Consider the following 15520-nt stretch of genomic DNA (forward strand, 5'->3'; position numbering starts at 1 on the left):
AGCGTGCTTGCCGGCTGCGAGCCTCGCTGAAGCCTAACCGCGGAGGTTGGAGACCATCAGCTCGGACAGGTAGCCTGCCAGGTATGGAAGGGGTGTAGGAGAGGCGATCCCAGCCGAAGCCGGGTTGCCCTCTCTACATAGATCCTGCGACCCCATCTGAGGTCCGATCCGGGACGCAAACGTTGGGCCGTGCAAAAGTCATTCCGGGGGCACGATTCTGTATGGACCAAAGGCGGTGGCAGAAAAAAGCCCATACAAACTGGGCCTGCAGATTCGCCCGTTCGGACGAACAAGGGGACACCAGCCAGTTGGCTGTTTTTATCGACATTGTCGTGTGCAAACGTTGGCGCCGCGCATAGCGTCGCCGGGCGTCAAAATAAGGTTGCCAATGCGGGTGTGGAGCCCTATGGACCCTGGACAGTGCAGTGTGGAAACGCCGGAGCCGCCGCCAAGCAGCTTCTCCATCAACAGATCACCGACAGACCGGAACTGTGCCCGGGTTGGAAGTCCACTTGTCACGTCGAAAACTGCTTGCCTTTGTTGTACCCCGGCTACAATGTGCAAAAGCCCGCCCGACGCTTTGCAGCTCGATACCTGCCCGGTTTCCTTCTGGCTGTCAGCGCTGCACCACTGCATCTTTGATGTCACTCTACGTCCCGGACCAGTGGACTTGTTTCAGCCCTGCCAGATGGTCTCCGTAACATGGTACGTTGCCTTTCAAAAAATGACAAGCAGGGCGGCTTGAATAGTGACCAAGGCCGCCGAGGGACACAACGCCGACTTGGGACCGACGTTACGAGCCCCACCATGGACAGCAACTAGGAGTGAATCGACGGTCAGTCGAGGCTCCCGATACACAGGTGCGCGCATTGACATCCGTCGCCTGTGATGGGCTCTGTGACGCTGTTGCTTCATCGGCAAAGGCCCCGATGCCCTCGAGTTGTCTTTTCAGTCCACGGTTGGCCCTCTCGGGCGCGACCCCGAACAACATCCACGAGCGCGTGGCGAACCTCCAAGACGACGCCACTGGTGTCCTGGTCCGTATCATATCTAATTGGCTGAAGGTCGCGGAGCCACTCATCACGGTACTCGAGGAAACTGCGGGGCTGGCATGAACGATCGTTTTTCAGCCTCAGAATAGCGAGATCAGAGACGCGCTTCGCGTGCTCCGCGATGACCAGAAGGACTGCGGCCGTCTCCTGTAAGAGGTTATCACGGTCAAGTAAAACGCCAACGCGGCCTCACCCGATCGCCCTTCCCAGAGCTCCGGGAGCGTGACTTCGTGGGCCAACCTCGCTCGCCAGCAGACCCCCCTTCTTCCCCTTCCCTGGCGACTGCGACACGTGACGGAGCTCGACGGCGACAATGCTGTCATTTTGCAGCTCCGTGCCCAGGAAGCCATTACGTACTACTGGGGCATATCATAAACTGCATAAGGAAATCCAAAACATAATCAAGCATGATGTAGAGGACAGCGACGTAGTGACATTAGGGAAGGTAAAGATAACAGTGGCGCAGCAACTGAAGTCCGGGGATGTACTCTTCAAGGGCAGGAATATGTCGGAGGCGGAGATTCTTCGCATCTACGCGCCACTGTGGAGTAGTCGCCTGGGATAAGGGGCTCACGTCAATATCAGGACATGGGGAGCGGTCGTCCACGGAGTGCTGGTCTCGACACTTGTCCCCCAAACACCAGAGAAGTTCATCAAGGCAGTGGACAGGGAGAACCGCCACCGATGGCCCCGCAGGAGCGGCAGTGCCTCGCGGCAGGATGGCTGGACCGGGACCCCACGGGCAAGAAAGAACCCTCAGTTGGTTGTATGCGAGTTCAACGACCCGGAGGCGGCGAACACGGCAATCCGATACGGGGTGGTGTGGAAGGCGAGGAGCCTAAACGCCACATACGGCAAGACAACGAGCGTCAAACAGTGCTTTGAATGCTGGAAATTCGGACACACACAGGAGCCCAGTGCACGAACAAAACAGCCTGTGGCAACTGTGCAGGTAGCCACAACACCAAGCAGTGCCCGGACAGAGACACCCGGCGCAAGTGCACGCTGTGCAAAGCGGGGCACGCAGCTTGCAGCAAATTCTGCCCGGATATGCAGGCGCGAAAGGCACTGCGTGGAGGCCTTAAAGGCCAACATGCCACAGGGAATACTGGCCGGTTGATAGGAGCGAAGACCCCTCCCGGCGGTGCGCTTGTATGTACGCGACGGCGTCAAGTTTCCGTTCTAGTCGATGAACTAGTCGCCAGCTTTCGGTTTTGTAGTTTGGTTTAGCTTTCGTCACCGTTGCCTTTTTCCCTTAGAGTATGTAAGAACCGATCAAAGCAATGAGTCGACGTCTAAAGAAGACTGAGTGTGAGGTCCTAATCACTAGCTACGTGGGCGGAATATATATCCGGTGGTCGCTACCGTGGCACGTGCCAGGGCCAGGGCCAGGACCAGGTCTCGTGACTAGGTCAGCGGATGGGCTGTGGCAATGAATGAGACGCTTTAATTCGAATATGGCAGATAATGAAAGAAATGATTGTGCGTTCGTTAACATCCAGGCGAGAAAGCCAGGCGAAATATAGCACACGGGTTAAACGTTCCAAATATGGCAAACATCAGTCAAGTCCAGCTGACAGGCCATCAAGATCGATATCGACCGAAGAAAGAGAAGAGTGAAATTTCTCAGAAAGATGTTCCACAGTAGAGAGCACGGCCGTCGCAATGGAACTGGCGAGTTTATTACCCCAGGCCCTTGTCTTCGCGCCAGTAGATGTGAGGACTTCAATACATATTTCCTCTTCATGGATTGTTGAGCGAATGAGTACTTGGTTCTGGAAATCGATGCGGGTGGCGGTTGGGAACGATGAGCATGACAGCCCTTCCAGTGACAGGGGTTCCGAGTTCTCATCAAGATTTACGTGATTGACAATGCAGCCAAATTGGAGAGGTGCTTTAATAGTCGACCAGCTGTTACTCAAGCCTGCGATGTCCGCCAATTCTATATGGTAGTGCTGCGACACGTTGGCATATTGTTCACGCACATTAATGCAGAGGTTGTCAACAGACTGGCCTTGCTGCAGGAAAACACGAAATGGAAGAATATTGATACAAGGCCCAACAATGGTATCAATACCTTGCATAGGCAGAGTCCGCGTATTCACGACAAGATCAAAAAGGATATCATCGCTGCCCACGAGTTTGCTCAAAACGAGAGAGACAGAAGCGTTCACTAAGATAGCGTACGTTGTATCCTCTGGCAAAGGGGGTAAACTTTTTGAGGCACTTTCGCGAACGGATATGATCTCGTCGGATGCGTTGGCAGACGGGAACGGAATTATGGCGATACGTGACCCCTGCAGATGCTCTCTCCAGAACTCGATTGAATCCTTGGATTCTCGTTGTCGACAATAGTAGATGTAGTCGGAAAACGACGTAGCGGTCGAGACTTCTGACGGATGTTCGTTGTAGGCAGTGGCTAAGTCCTGCAATAGAGGTGCTATGGAATAACCATCGTATTGAGCATGGGAAAGGCGAATGATAAGAAGATGCTCCTCGTGGGAGCGGGAAACCAGCATGACTTTGAGTGGCTGATTAAATAAGGACTTTATTTTGCATTCTCTGTCAAACAAGTCTCTGAGTTCCGATTCCAGCGACTCATCCGTGTGGATGTGTTCGAAACATGGGAAGCTATTCCCAAGAACAACTTGAAGAGTAGTGTTGTCATGTTCGCAGAACACTGTACGCAGTATGGGGTGTTTGTCGACCAGCCGATTGAGCGCATACTGGAGACGGCCCTTATCCAGTTGTCCGCTCAGTCGGAAAGAAAAAAGCGGAGAACTCCAGCGTGTAAGAAACCAAACTTGAGCTTCAGTAGCTGGAGCGACATCGACGATGTTATCTGGGGTAACCAAAGGGGAAGATGAAGCAAGGTGTTCAAAAGAAATATTCTGATCCACGAGTGAGAGGGGTTCAACTATTACAGTGCCACCCGAAATGTCCTTCCATGTTTTGAAGAGACAAGACTTGCTTTCAAACCCTAGTTCCGAAGCCCTAAATTTCAAAAACGGTTAGCTTATATTTCCTGGCCCGTATCAGCCATGAATGATACCACGCCCAACGGATACTGTCACGACGCTCCACTCCTGTCACGAGTATGTGGTGTCTAACCCTCGGATCTCGTACGAACCCGGTAGCGAGTCTGGTATTTCGGATTACAGTAATCAGGTTACACGTCACTGACGTGGATCGGACTGGTATCTGGACAAAGGAATCCTGATTGGGTCTAGTTAGCTGTGACAATACTCACGTTACCTGGTGGGTCTCCGAGATTGGTATCAGGTAGGTATCAGTATACTGGCTCGTTAAGATGGTAGGGCCACTTGCTGTACGTATACAGGAAGTGTAGAGTAGCACTGACGAGTTGATTCGCTAGCAAAGGTATACTCTGCAATGACAATTGATATTGATCGCGAAGAACTAAGAAGTAAACTGAGTACATGATGATGAATGAGCGTCCTTATATCCTCCGTTTGGCTACTGGTAGGCGTGGTAGCTGGCTACTCCCTGGGTAGCTACCTACTCGGGTAGTAGCTGGTTACTTTGTGCATGTCCTGGCTACTGGGTCACGTGACCAAATAGGCCTTGTTGCCTTGTTATCTTGGTATCGTCTGGTATCCTTCCTGATTGGCGCGTAAATGATTGGTCGAGAGCGTATCTTGGCGTTGGTCGTAACACCTCAACGCCGCGTTTGTCATGTCTTACAGACACTCCTTGGCAACCTGATAAGAAAGATATGGCACGGAAGATGGTGGATGAAATTCAATAATTGACTTGACCATCAGCAATATCCAAGTTCGCCTGCGGCGGCCGCGAAGTTTGTCATTGATCATCAAAATACTCGATCTAACGGCCTGCGGGTCGATTATGAATTTTTCTGCAGGGTCTGGATCTGCAAACCGGCCTTGGCATCCCAGATAATGCTTGTCATGAGAGCCTGGGACCACTAATTGCCTGTCTGCCACAGGACAGCGTTGATTGGTACGGGTTATGTAGAATATTCTGGAGTCCCGGGGCGGCGAAATCACCAAGTATATAGAGACCGTGGCCCTCAGATCCCCGTTTTGCAGGGAGATTAGAAGATAAAGAGGGTTGGAAGATAGTCAGAAACGAACGGAGATATAGCATGCAAAACAGATAAGGCTTGTTAGTTCAAAGATAAAAATGTCAAGCCACCTGATCCATGGCCAAGAACCACACTGTTGCCACAGATAACCACAGATGTCGCCCGATAGTCTGGTGGAAGCCAGACCAAACACTGCCCGTTGCGAGTCACCCATTTCTCACATACGAATATTTCATTCCGTGGCGGTTCGATGGAGAAGTTGCAAGTTAGGTGGTTGAAAAAAAGTGAACCGCGGTCAGTATTGAGGCACCCACTTTTTGGGAATGACATGGTAGTTACTACTACATCAAGATGATGTTTATCCTTCTCGAGCCCCATGGCTGGATCCCAGAGCCGGATTGTCTTGTCCATAGAAGCAGACGCGACCGTCTGTCCGTCAGGTGAGAAGACCACTGCATTGATATAGTCTTGATGGCCCTTGAGGACCTGCTTCTCAGCACCAGAGGCGGTGTCCCAGAGCCGGATCGTCATGTCACCAGAAGCAGACACGACTGTCTGCCCGTCAGGTGAGAATGCCACTCTGTTAACCCAGTCTTGATGGCCCTTAAGAACCTGCTTCTTAGCACCAGAGGCAGTGTCCCAGAACCGGATCGTCCTGTCATTAGAAGCAGACGCGACTGTCTGCCCGTCAGGTGAGAAGGCTACTGTATTAACAGAGGTTCGATGGCCCTTGAGGACGTGCTTCTTAGCACCAGAGGCAGTATCCCAGAGCCGGATTGTCTTGTCGTTAGAAGCAGACGCGACTGTCTGCCCGTCAGGTGAGAAGGCTACTATATTAACAGAGGCTTGATGGCCCTTGAGGACCTGCTTCTCGGTACCAAAGGTAGTATTCCAGAGCCGGATTGTCTTATCATTAGAAGCAGACGCGAGTGTCTGCCTATCAGGTAAGAAGGCCACTGCATTGATATAGGCTTCATGGCCTTTAAGCGCCTGCTTCTCGGCACCGGAGGAGGCGTCCCAGAGCTGGATTGTCCCGTCATCATAAGCGGACGCGACCGTCGGCTTCTCGGCACCAGAGGCGGTGTCCCAGAGCCGGATTCTCTTCTGTTTGAAAGCGGACATGGACACGACCGCCTCCCAGTCAAGTGGGGGGGGCACTGCGTTGATATAGGCTTGATAGCCCTTGAGAACCTGCTTCTCGGTACTAAAGGCGGTGTCCCAAAGCCGGATTGTCTTGTCATTGGAAGCAGACACAACTGTCTGCCCATCAGGTGAGAAGGCTACTGTATTAACAGAGGCTTGATGGCCCTTGAGGACCTGCTTCTCGGCACCAGAGATAGTGTTCCAGAGCCGGATTGTCTTATCATTAGAAGCAGACACAACTGTCTGCCCGTCAGGTGAGAAGGCCACTCCCTTGATATAGCGTTGATGGCCCTTGAGGACCTGCTTCTCGGTACTAAAGGTGGTATCCCAGAGCCGGATTGTGTCATTATCAGAAGCGGCGACTGTCTGCCCGTCAGGTGAAAAGACCACTGCATTAATATAGGCTTTATGGCTCTTAAGGACCTGCTTCTCGAGGCCCATGGCTGGATCCCAGAGCCGGATTGTCATGTCCAGAGAAGCAGACGCGACTGTCTGCCCGTCAGGTGAGAAAGCCACTGCATTGATATAGCCTTGATGGCCCTTGAGGACCTGCTTCTCAGCACCAGTGGCAGTGTCCCAGAGCCGGATTGTCTTGTCATTAGAAGCAGACGCGATTATCTGCCCGTCAGGTGAGAAGGCCACTCCCTTGATATAGCTTTGATGGCCCTTGAGGACCTGCTTCTCGGTACTAAAGGTGGTATCCCAGAGCCGGATTGTCCCATAATCAGAAGCGGCGACTGTCTGCCCATCAGGTGAGAAGGCTACTGTATTAACAGAGACTTGATGGCCCTTAAAGACCTGCTTCGCGGTACCAGTGGCGATGTCCCAGAGCCGGATTGTCTTGTCATAACAAGCAGACACGACCGTCTGCCCGTCAGGTGAGAAAGCCACTGCGCTGACCGAGTCCTGGTGGCCCTCCATGACTTGTAGACATGGGTCCCAGGACTCCCGCATCACATATACCTGTTTTATAAAGTCGAACCGCTGATTCCAATAAAGTTTTTTGCTTAAGCTTTTTTGAGGACAGAAGACAAGTGCGGTACTATATGTTTGTAGAGGTGCCTCCTGTACTATCACAGCATTAGCATTTGCAAATTTTTGAGCCTCAAAGATAGTCTGATGCTGGGTATGTCGCGCTGAAAGCTTCTTGAGGCTTAAGATTCCGTGCCGTAGCTCGCCAATAAGACTAAGGCTTTCTAACCAATGGAGGAGATGTTGCTTGAAGAAATCGGATATTTGATCAACTGATGATTCGGGCCTTTTCGGGGACTTGAAATTGATAAAATGATCCAGCCAATATGTGCAACTATATCGCAGGCCGAATAGTGGGTCAGAAGATGGTCGAAGGGTTGCGATCTCAGAGACTGGAGCTCCTGGATTATTGTGATTGTAAATATTGCGTTGTAGTTTGCCTGAGAAGCTTTGCAGAGACTCGCGGAATATTTGGTGATGTATTGCCCAGGGCCCGGACGGAAAAATGGCAGCAGATACCTTGGCATCACCAAGGTACTCTTTGGCAGACTGATGTACCAGGTACACATAGTCGTCCCGAATTGTAAGAAATGATCCGCACATGCCCACAATATCCTTCAAATCGTCCAAGTCGTATTGTTGCTTATGCAAGCCAGCTACAAGACGTAATTCATGCAGGTGAAGCGGTCGGTAACCAAGCGTAACAATCGAGAGCACTAATATGCATAATTCGCGATCTAGACCATCAAATTGTTGTATCTGTTGAACCATTCGATCATAGAGTGGGATTAAGCCTCGGGGGATTCTCTCCAACAGCTCAACCATTGCTGCCGAACGCCGACACTTCTGCATTTCTTGGACCACCAAGGCCACCCATAAAAACGTACCGTCTGACCTTTGAAGCAGTCTTTCCTTGACCTGTTTCAAGAGAACTTCGTTGCGTTTGAGTGCTGTTAACTGAGAGGCTCTATAATCAATATATGCCGCAACAGCATCAGAGATATAATGTGCATTAAGCTCCAAGCTGAGCCTGTCTTTCCTATCATCAAACTCTAGTGCTTGCTCGATATCATCTCTATTACGACTCGAGACAACCCACTTCACCTGAACGGATGAAGTTGACTTCGTCGCGGTAATAAACTGGAGTAACTCGGGTAGATCCAACTCACACTCATCAAGCGCATCAATCAGCAGAAATATTGTGGCTTTGGTTGAACTTTGGATCATTTTTTCAAAGATTGCAGACAGGCTGTAGAACGTACTCCCACTTCCAAAAAGCTTTGGGTCGACGTCATATCTTTCTCGCAAATGTAAGATTAAATGTGGCTGTTGTCGGATCAGCATGTAGACCAAACTCCGGAGGATACTGGTAGCATTGTTCAGTTTGGGATCAGTTGCTTGGCACAGAAAGTAGGCAATTGATTGTGATGGCTCTGACTGAACTTGCTGAAACAGTTCTTTGGCTATCCCAATCATAAGCATGGTCTTGCCCTTGCCTGGGTCTCCCTTGATCCAAAGTAACTGGCTTTGAGAGTTGTTATACCATTTCTGGAATTCGGCATTACCCAAGATCCATCGGAACGAGTCATCCAGCAAACCGCCCTTCGTGGCCTCGATACGTCGTCGCTCGGTTTCTGGATCAGCGACCAGCAAGTCGCGCAGGCAGGAATTGTCTTTATCTGTAAAGTCTTGGACAAGCAAGCCAAGTCATTATCAGGTATAATTAAAGCGAATGCCGCAACAATTTACCCGTTTTGAAAACTGCAGATGGCGCGGCAGACTTTGGAATTATTTCTGCCAATACTGCTTTCGCAAACGCCGCTGCCATCGCCGCCGCGTAGGGCTGCCAGTCTTTGTTCTTCCGCTCGTCTCCGTAATCGCAAACCCCTCGAATATTTCCTACTGGGATTTCATTCATGACACCCGCGGCCTCCATTTCTAGGCCAATCAGATTGTACGTGTTTCGCAATTCATCCCGATCTTGGCCACTCTTTAGCAACTTATCCCCGGACCCAATCGACCCGTACCACACGCGCGTGCGTTCAGCGTCCGGTCGGCGTGGTCGTGAGACTGGTGTATCATCGCCAGATAAGTAAAGAATGTCTTTTTCTTGGCCGGGGTCAAAAAAACTTGTGTCTTTGTTTGCCATATTATTGTAGTATCTCATAACTGCTGCAACATCTTGTTGTTTAGCCTTGAGGTGGCCAATTGCAGAGCGGACAATATCCTCTGTCTGAGGCAGCGAGAATCCATATCGCGATAACACAAATTCTCCTGGACCCTTCCGTTTTCCCAATCCATACGGCACTATGGCTGGGTTTTCATTGATGGAAAGAGCGACAATAACATCACCGAGTCGTATATCACGCGGGGGGGAGCATGAAAGGTTTGGTAGGCCTGCAGCAACTCCTACCAGCAGTCCGAACCACAGGTTTGGAAAGAATCTCTTGACATGGCTTGCAAGAGAAGTTGCAGAACCCACGCCATATAATTGACCAGCAGCAAACGTGGCGATCACCACGTTATGCCCATGAATCTCACCACCGTGGAACACATACTTATCGCCCCGACCGACTGGAAACCCACCCGTATGCACTCTATCTAACAGATGCAAGGCTGCTTGTACCTCGATCTCAAGTGGAGCGATCCACGCGACGGTGTAGAGGTTCGGGTCGAGGGTGGGCATCTTGGGTGCAGGTTGACGGTGAACCGACGGATCGCAGGACGGGAAAGCCCGGAAGCGGGGCTATGGAGAGAGAAACATAGAGTGGCGGCACCTGAGTGGACTTGTGCTTTCAGCTGCTTGCCGATATTCAAGGGGCCTATAATCGTAAGAGGTCATTAGTGAGCGTACAATAATGTAAAAGATGAAAGGGAAAGATGCTGAGATGCGAACGCTTATGCTGATTCTGAGCCTGAGGACATTCCAGCCTCATTTAATTTTGGACGGATAAACAACGGCCCGAGTAAATGCCTTGGGAGCTGAGGATGCTAGGCGGGGTGTAGTTCGGCTGTCATGGTATTGTTTGGTCATTTTTGAGTATCCGTTGGGCGTGATATCATTCACAACTGATACAGGCCAGGAAATATAAGCTAACCGTTTTTGAAAATTAGGGCTTCGGAACTAGGGTTTGAAAACAAGTCTTGCCTGTTCAAAACATGGAAGGACATTTCGGGTCGCACTGTACAGGAGTGTCGTGGCTGTCTTGTCGTGGTAGATTGCCGGTTATTGTTGACAGTTTCCGATGGGTAAAAATATCTGCCACGGAAACGTTGACACCAGCAGAACGAGACAGCGTGGCAACCTGCATAGCAGCCAGGGAGTCTCCACCTAAGCGGAAGAAGCTGTCGTCGGCCCCGATGGCATCGGGGGGGATGTTGAGCACCCGCGCCCACAGCCGCTGCAGGGTCCGCTCCGCCGCCGTTGCGGGGGCGCGCTTGGCACCCGCCGAGACGCTGTACGATTCGATCTCAGCGCGGGAGAGTGCTGCCGCCCGCTCGCGCAGCCGTCGGCGGTCGGTCTTCCCCGTAGCTGTCAGCGGAACTGCCGCCAGCGGCAGGAACACTGCCGGCACCATATACACTGGCACCGCGTCGTGGAGCCGCACCTCAGCCGCGGGGATAGCAGCACGGAAGGCGTCGGTAGGCGGGATAAAAATATCATCTACCCTGTCCTCATCCAGGTTGCTATTCACCCATACAAACGCTACTAGCATTGGCGCCCGCCCTTCACCAGTTGGTGTCACTACCTCCGCCACCACGTCGCGTGCCTCCTGGAAGCACTTCCGTGTATGGTACTCAACCTCACCCAGCTCAATACGCTGCCCGCGTAGCTTGACCTGCATGTCCTTGCGCCCAATAAACCGCAGCGACCCGTCAGCGGTGTACTGCACCAGGTCGCCTGTCTTGTATACCCGATCGCCGCCAGGGTTGCCGGGGTGGGCGGCGCGGAAGTTGCGCAGCCACGCCGGCGGGTCAATAAAGGCCGCCGCAGTCTTGTCCGGGTCATTGAGGTAGCCATGGCCCACGATCGGGCCTTCGATCAGTAGTTCGCCAATCGCCCCGATTGGCTGGAGTCTCTCATGGTTCTGCGCATCGACAATCCAAGGCACACAACCCGTCCCGTATCCCATGTTGCAAGAATCTGTGGCAGGCCCTACGTCTGTTCGAGTAGTACTCACCACTGAACATTCAGTAGGGTCGTAAGCAAGTGCCAAAGACACAGAGGGGCTCCACCGTTTGACCATGATAGAGGGTATGCGTTCACCACCGAGAACCACGGCTTTCAGGCCCGGGACTTTTTCTGGCTCCAGGATACTCAGGACAGATGGAGTGAGCATTGCAAAATTGACCGCCAATACTCTCATCGCGAGAGCAAGGTCGTGGTTTCGTTGCGCGTCGCTTGGTACGCAGACGCATCCGCCCATGAGTAAGGTTGTTAAGCTATCGAAAAGGCTCACGTCAAAGCCATACGATGAGAACTGGAGCACTCTCGACTGCGTGTCAAGCAGCACAAACGCGCCCCCGGCCTTCATCACCCCAAGGATCGCCACCGTCGTCCACCGCGACTTTTCGCAACACAGCGGCACAAACACCGCCGGACCGACCCCGAGCTCAATCAGGTGCGTGGCCAGGACGGACGACAGTTGGTCCAGCTCTCCATACGTGAAGTCGCCGTCCCACGCGCATACCGCTGGGGCATCGGGCTGGACGTGGCACCGCTCTGCGATCAGCTCATGCACACACCGGCTGACTCGCCTCGGGACCTTTTTATTCCATTTCTCGAGTTCCATGTGGTCCTCGGGACTTGGTCCACAGAGGTCCCTGATCGGTAGCGGTCCGTCCCTCTGGGCGCACACCTCGCGTAGCACATGCTCCAATTGCCATGCCATCCGTTGCACTCGCGCTCTGTCCATTACATCCGAATCAAAACTGATCCGTGCCTGGATCCCGTCCTCCTCGAGGTGACACTCTAACATTATCGCGTATGTGTTGAAGTGGTTCAGCCATGTCGCATCATCACCCTCCTCCCTCGCCACCATGAACTGCGTACGATCTCTTCGTGCGGAAGGCTGCACTACTAATAGGCTGTGGAACTGACAGCACCGTTCTACATCAAGGCTGATTTGTCGAATATATTGGAGTCCGGTCTGCTCATATGTGGTCATCGATATGCCTTGGGTCTGGATTTGATGGAGTAAATCCTGCACATCTGCTCCCCATTGCAGCCTCACCCGGACAGGGACTGTTGCGATGGTGGGGCCCGCTATGCGTTCCACCCCCGGGACTGGCATCTGCCGTCCAGTCACTGTGCCCCCGAAGATCACATCAGCCGTACTGGTGTACTGCCCCAGAGAATCGCCCAGGCCGCGCGGACTGCTGTCGATGCGGTGATATCATTCCGCGGCCATTGGAGCCCGGAGATACGGCATTGCACCACGTCATCTGCCTGTGGTTGGTATCCAGGAGATGGCAGACTAGGAAAGGGCACGGCCTCGGAGCCGCAGAGTTGGTTCTGCCAATATTCACTGGCGCTTTCGGTGGTGCGCAGAATATGTCGAATGAGACCCTGGAACGGAACCAGGGTATTCTGACTATGGCCGTAATATGCCTGCTCCACTTGTCTTAGCATGAGGGGCATCGACCATCCATCAAATATGGCATGATGTGCGGTCCACACGACCGCCGGCCGAGGACTGTAGATGATTCCAAACCGAGCAAGGGGGGGTACCCAGGCCCATGGGCTCCTGCATATCCTTCTGCAGATACGCCTCAAGATCCTGGGATGCCGTGAACGTGCCCGGCCCTGCAACCAGTACCTGAACCAATCCTTTCCCCGCCTGGTCCACGATACGCGTTCGTAGGATCGGTATTGCAGCGGCGGCCTCCCGCCAAGCTCGCTCCAAGCGCACGGCTTCCCCGTCGCCTGAAAGCTGCAGCACAGTCTGACGGACATAGTCACCCGGTCGCTTGGACGTCATGGCGATCATGCCCTCTTGCAGTGGCGTGCAAGGGAATATATCCTCCACCAGATTCCGGTCGACTCCACATAGGGACGCCGCCTGAGCTTGGGCAACATCCAGGTCTGTACCTGGCGGGAGCAGCGAGAAGGGCGCAATTGTTTCTTCGGCATAGCCTTCTGTCTTGACAATTTGGGCCATCTCGCAGAGGCGTGGTGTGTTGAAAACATCTGTAACGGTCATTGATAGTCCCTGGTCCCTGGCCACTCCGACGAGCTGCACAGCCAGGATAGAATCGCCACCGATCCGCAAGAAATTGTCGTCTGCGCTAATTCTATCGGGAGGGAGGTCGAGCACACTGGCCCACAATCCACGTAGCTTTCTCTCCATTGCGGTTGCCGGTGAACACAGAGCACTGCGGCACGGAAGCAGGAGGTCGGCCAACTGCTCCGGCGTCAACGCCCCCCCTATCTCGCGAAGCCGTCGACGGTCTGTCTTGCCCGTCGCCGTCAATGGGATCGTGTCGACAGCAACATATGCGCTTGGCACCATGTACCGTGGCAGTCGCTCCGCCAGCCAGTCCCCCAGGCCTCGCACCCACCGTTTCAGTGCGGCCTGCTGCACTGGGTCGGGGCCCTGGTTCGCCGTATCGCCCACTGCGATGAATGCAACCAGCAGCGGGTGGGCACTGCCACACGGCGTCACTACCTCAGCTATGACCGGCGGAGTGTCATTGCCAGTCAGGCTGGCCCGGATGTGATGCTCGACCTCGCCCAACTCCACCCGTTGGCCGTGCAATTTGATCTGTGTATCTTTCCGCCCCACGAATGTCAGGCTGCCGTCTGGGTTATATCGAACGAGGTCGCCGGTCTTGTACATTCTACCAACCCGTTTGATCGTCCTGTTAAACCTCCTGCAATATTCCCCAAACCAGATCGGTGCCTTGATAAATACTTCGGCGGTTCTTTTTGTATCTCTTAGGTAGCCGCGTGCCAGATTCGGTCCTTCCACGAGCAACTCTCCGACCATCCCTAGAGAGACTAAGCGTTGATGATCGTCAGGCTCGACAACCCACCCAACGCACCCGGTCATTTGACCGATTGATCGTGGGTCCGATTTTGACCTCATGTTTTGGGAGATGGCACATAGAACAGAGCACTCGGCAGAACCATAAGCTCCGCTCACCTGAACAATGTCTGCCCACGCGGTGATATCGTTGCTTGCGGCTGGATCCCCCCGAGGAATACATGTTTCAAGCTAGACAAACCCTGTGGTCGAACTATTCTTAGAAAAGAAGGCGTAAAGAAAGCCCAGTTGGCTTTGAAATTGCATGCTGCGGCTGCGAGATTGTCTTGACACTCGGATTCTGAGGGGATACAAACGCATCCACCCGCTATCCATGTCATGACCATCTGCAGAATGCTGGCCCCGAACGCATATGAAGCGGATTGCAGAACACGGGACTTCTCATGCAAGTGCAATTTGACATTGTGAGCCAGGGCATTAGAGCAAAATGCCGAATGCTCGACAACGACTGCTTTGGGCCGTCCCGTGGACCCGGAGGTAAAGCTGGCATAGGCAGCATTTTGTGGCCCTACAACGGCTGTCTGAGTAGCAGCATGCGGTCCACACAACGGAGGAGCTTCCATGATACTGCTAGGCGCCACCACAGTACCTGCCAGCTTTTCACAGAGACACTTGTTGGCTGCAGAAGACAGAACAAGTGCAGCTTTCACAGTGGTACACAGTTCTTGCAGACGCGAAATTGGCTGCCTTGGGTCTAGCAATACAAATGCAGCCCCTGCCTTGAGGACTCCTAGAATGGCCACGGCAGTCCAGCGAGACTTCTCGAAACACAACGGCACGAGCATCTCTGTTCCCACGCCGCGCTCCTCCAAATGCACTGCCAGTGCCGATGACAGCACATTCAGATCGCCGTATGCCAGTTCCCCATCCCATGCGCACACAGCGGGGCCACTCTCCTGGGCCCGACACTGTTCCATGATCAAACTGTGTATGCACTGGTCCACTTGGTCTGGTACCAATCCGTTCCACTCCTTCAACTTCAACATCTCTGCCTCGCTGAGCAGGCCTTTTTTGTCCCTAGTAGTCCCTTCTTGAGAGTCCCCGGTTCTTTCCTCTTTTTCAATAGTCGGACCTCGTTCTGCTTCATCTCGTTCGTTTGATCTGGCATTGTTAGAACTTTTGAAAGATGCACAGCTTGTTTATACAACTTTTAGATGGCAGCGAACTTGCCACCACTTTTCGACAAGAGGAGGTGAGTTGTCTTTAACATACCTTTCGCTTGTCATTGTGCACTGCTGCTG

At 53.0% G+C, this 15520-nt stretch overlaps 5 protein-coding genes across 5 annotated transcripts; 1 reads left to right on the forward strand and 4 right to left on the reverse strand.

Moving 5' to 3' along the window:
- Positions 1-1937, forward strand: ASPSYDRAFT_72497 (uncharacterized protein; the record flags this gene model as incomplete). Its single annotated transcript, XM_040850651.1, has 5 exons — positions 1-705; positions 758-1037; positions 1131-1201; positions 1383-1497; positions 1638-1937. Exons 1-5 carry the CDS (start codon positions 389-391, stop codon positions 1935-1937), a joined length of 1083 nt encoding a protein of 360 aa, XP_040697449.1. The 5' UTR covers positions 1-388.
- Positions 1938-2611: 674 nt separating this feature from the next.
- Positions 2612-3571, reverse strand: ASPSYDRAFT_94154 (uncharacterized protein; the record flags this gene model as incomplete). The annotated part of the gene is made up of 1 exon (XM_040852939.1): positions 2612-3571. One exon carries the CDS (start codon positions 3569-3571, stop codon positions 2612-2614), a length of 960 nt encoding a protein of 319 aa, XP_040697450.1.
- A 1757-nt stretch (positions 3572-5328) lies between these two features.
- ASPSYDRAFT_499146 (Pfs, NACHT and WD domain protein) lies at positions 5329-10152 on the reverse strand. Its single transcript, XM_040847966.1, has 4 exons — positions 8983-10152; positions 6937-8921; positions 5770-6810; positions 5329-5518 (listed from the first exon to the last, which is right to left on the reverse strand). The coding sequence occupies exons 1-4, from the start codon at positions 9917-9919 to the stop codon at positions 5477-5479; spliced, it is 4005 nt and encodes a 1334-aa protein (XP_040697451.1). The 5' UTR covers positions 9920-10152; the 3' UTR covers positions 5329-5476.
- A 233-nt stretch (positions 10153-10385) lies between these two features.
- ASPSYDRAFT_94156 (uncharacterized protein) lies at positions 10386-14321 on the reverse strand (the record flags this gene model as incomplete). The annotated part of the gene is made up of 3 exons (XM_040852940.1): positions 10386-12527; positions 12572-12844; positions 12912-14321. The coding sequence occupies 3 exons, from the start codon at positions 14319-14321 to the stop codon at positions 10386-10388; spliced, it is 3825 nt and encodes a 1274-aa protein (XP_040697452.1).
- Positions 14322-14374: 53 nt separating this feature from the next.
- On the reverse strand, positions 14375-15505 carry ASPSYDRAFT_94157 (uncharacterized protein; the record flags this gene model as incomplete). Its single annotated transcript, XM_040852941.1, has 2 exons — positions 14375-15380; positions 15492-15505. The coding sequence occupies 2 exons, from the start codon at positions 15503-15505 to the stop codon at positions 14375-14377; spliced, it is 1020 nt and encodes a 339-aa protein (XP_040697453.1).
- Between the last annotated feature and the right edge of the window lie 15 nt (positions 15506-15520).

This window comes from Aspergillus sydowii (genome assembly GCF_001890705.1).
Source record: "Aspergillus sydowii CBS 593.65 unplaced genomic scaffold ASPSYscaffold_15, whole genome shotgun sequence".
NCBI classification, from domain to species: domain Eukaryota; kingdom Fungi; phylum Ascomycota; class Eurotiomycetes; order Eurotiales; family Aspergillaceae; genus Aspergillus; species Aspergillus sydowii.

Excerpts from the sequence above, each read along its gene's own strand:
- ASPSYDRAFT_499146 (XM_040847966.1), bottom strand. The coding sequence starts at position 9,919 with ATGCCCACCCTCGACCCGAACCTCTACACCGTCGCGTGGATCGCTCCA. Across the intron at positions 8,922-8,982 it reads ATCTGCAGTTTTCAAAACGG|ACTTTACAGATAAAGACAAT; the intron begins GTAAATTGTTGC and ends TGCTTGTCCAAG. Across the intron at positions 5,519-5,769 it reads CTGCTTCTAATGACAGGACG|AATCCGGCTCTGGGATCCAG; the intron begins ATCCGGTTCTGG and ends TATGGACAAGAC.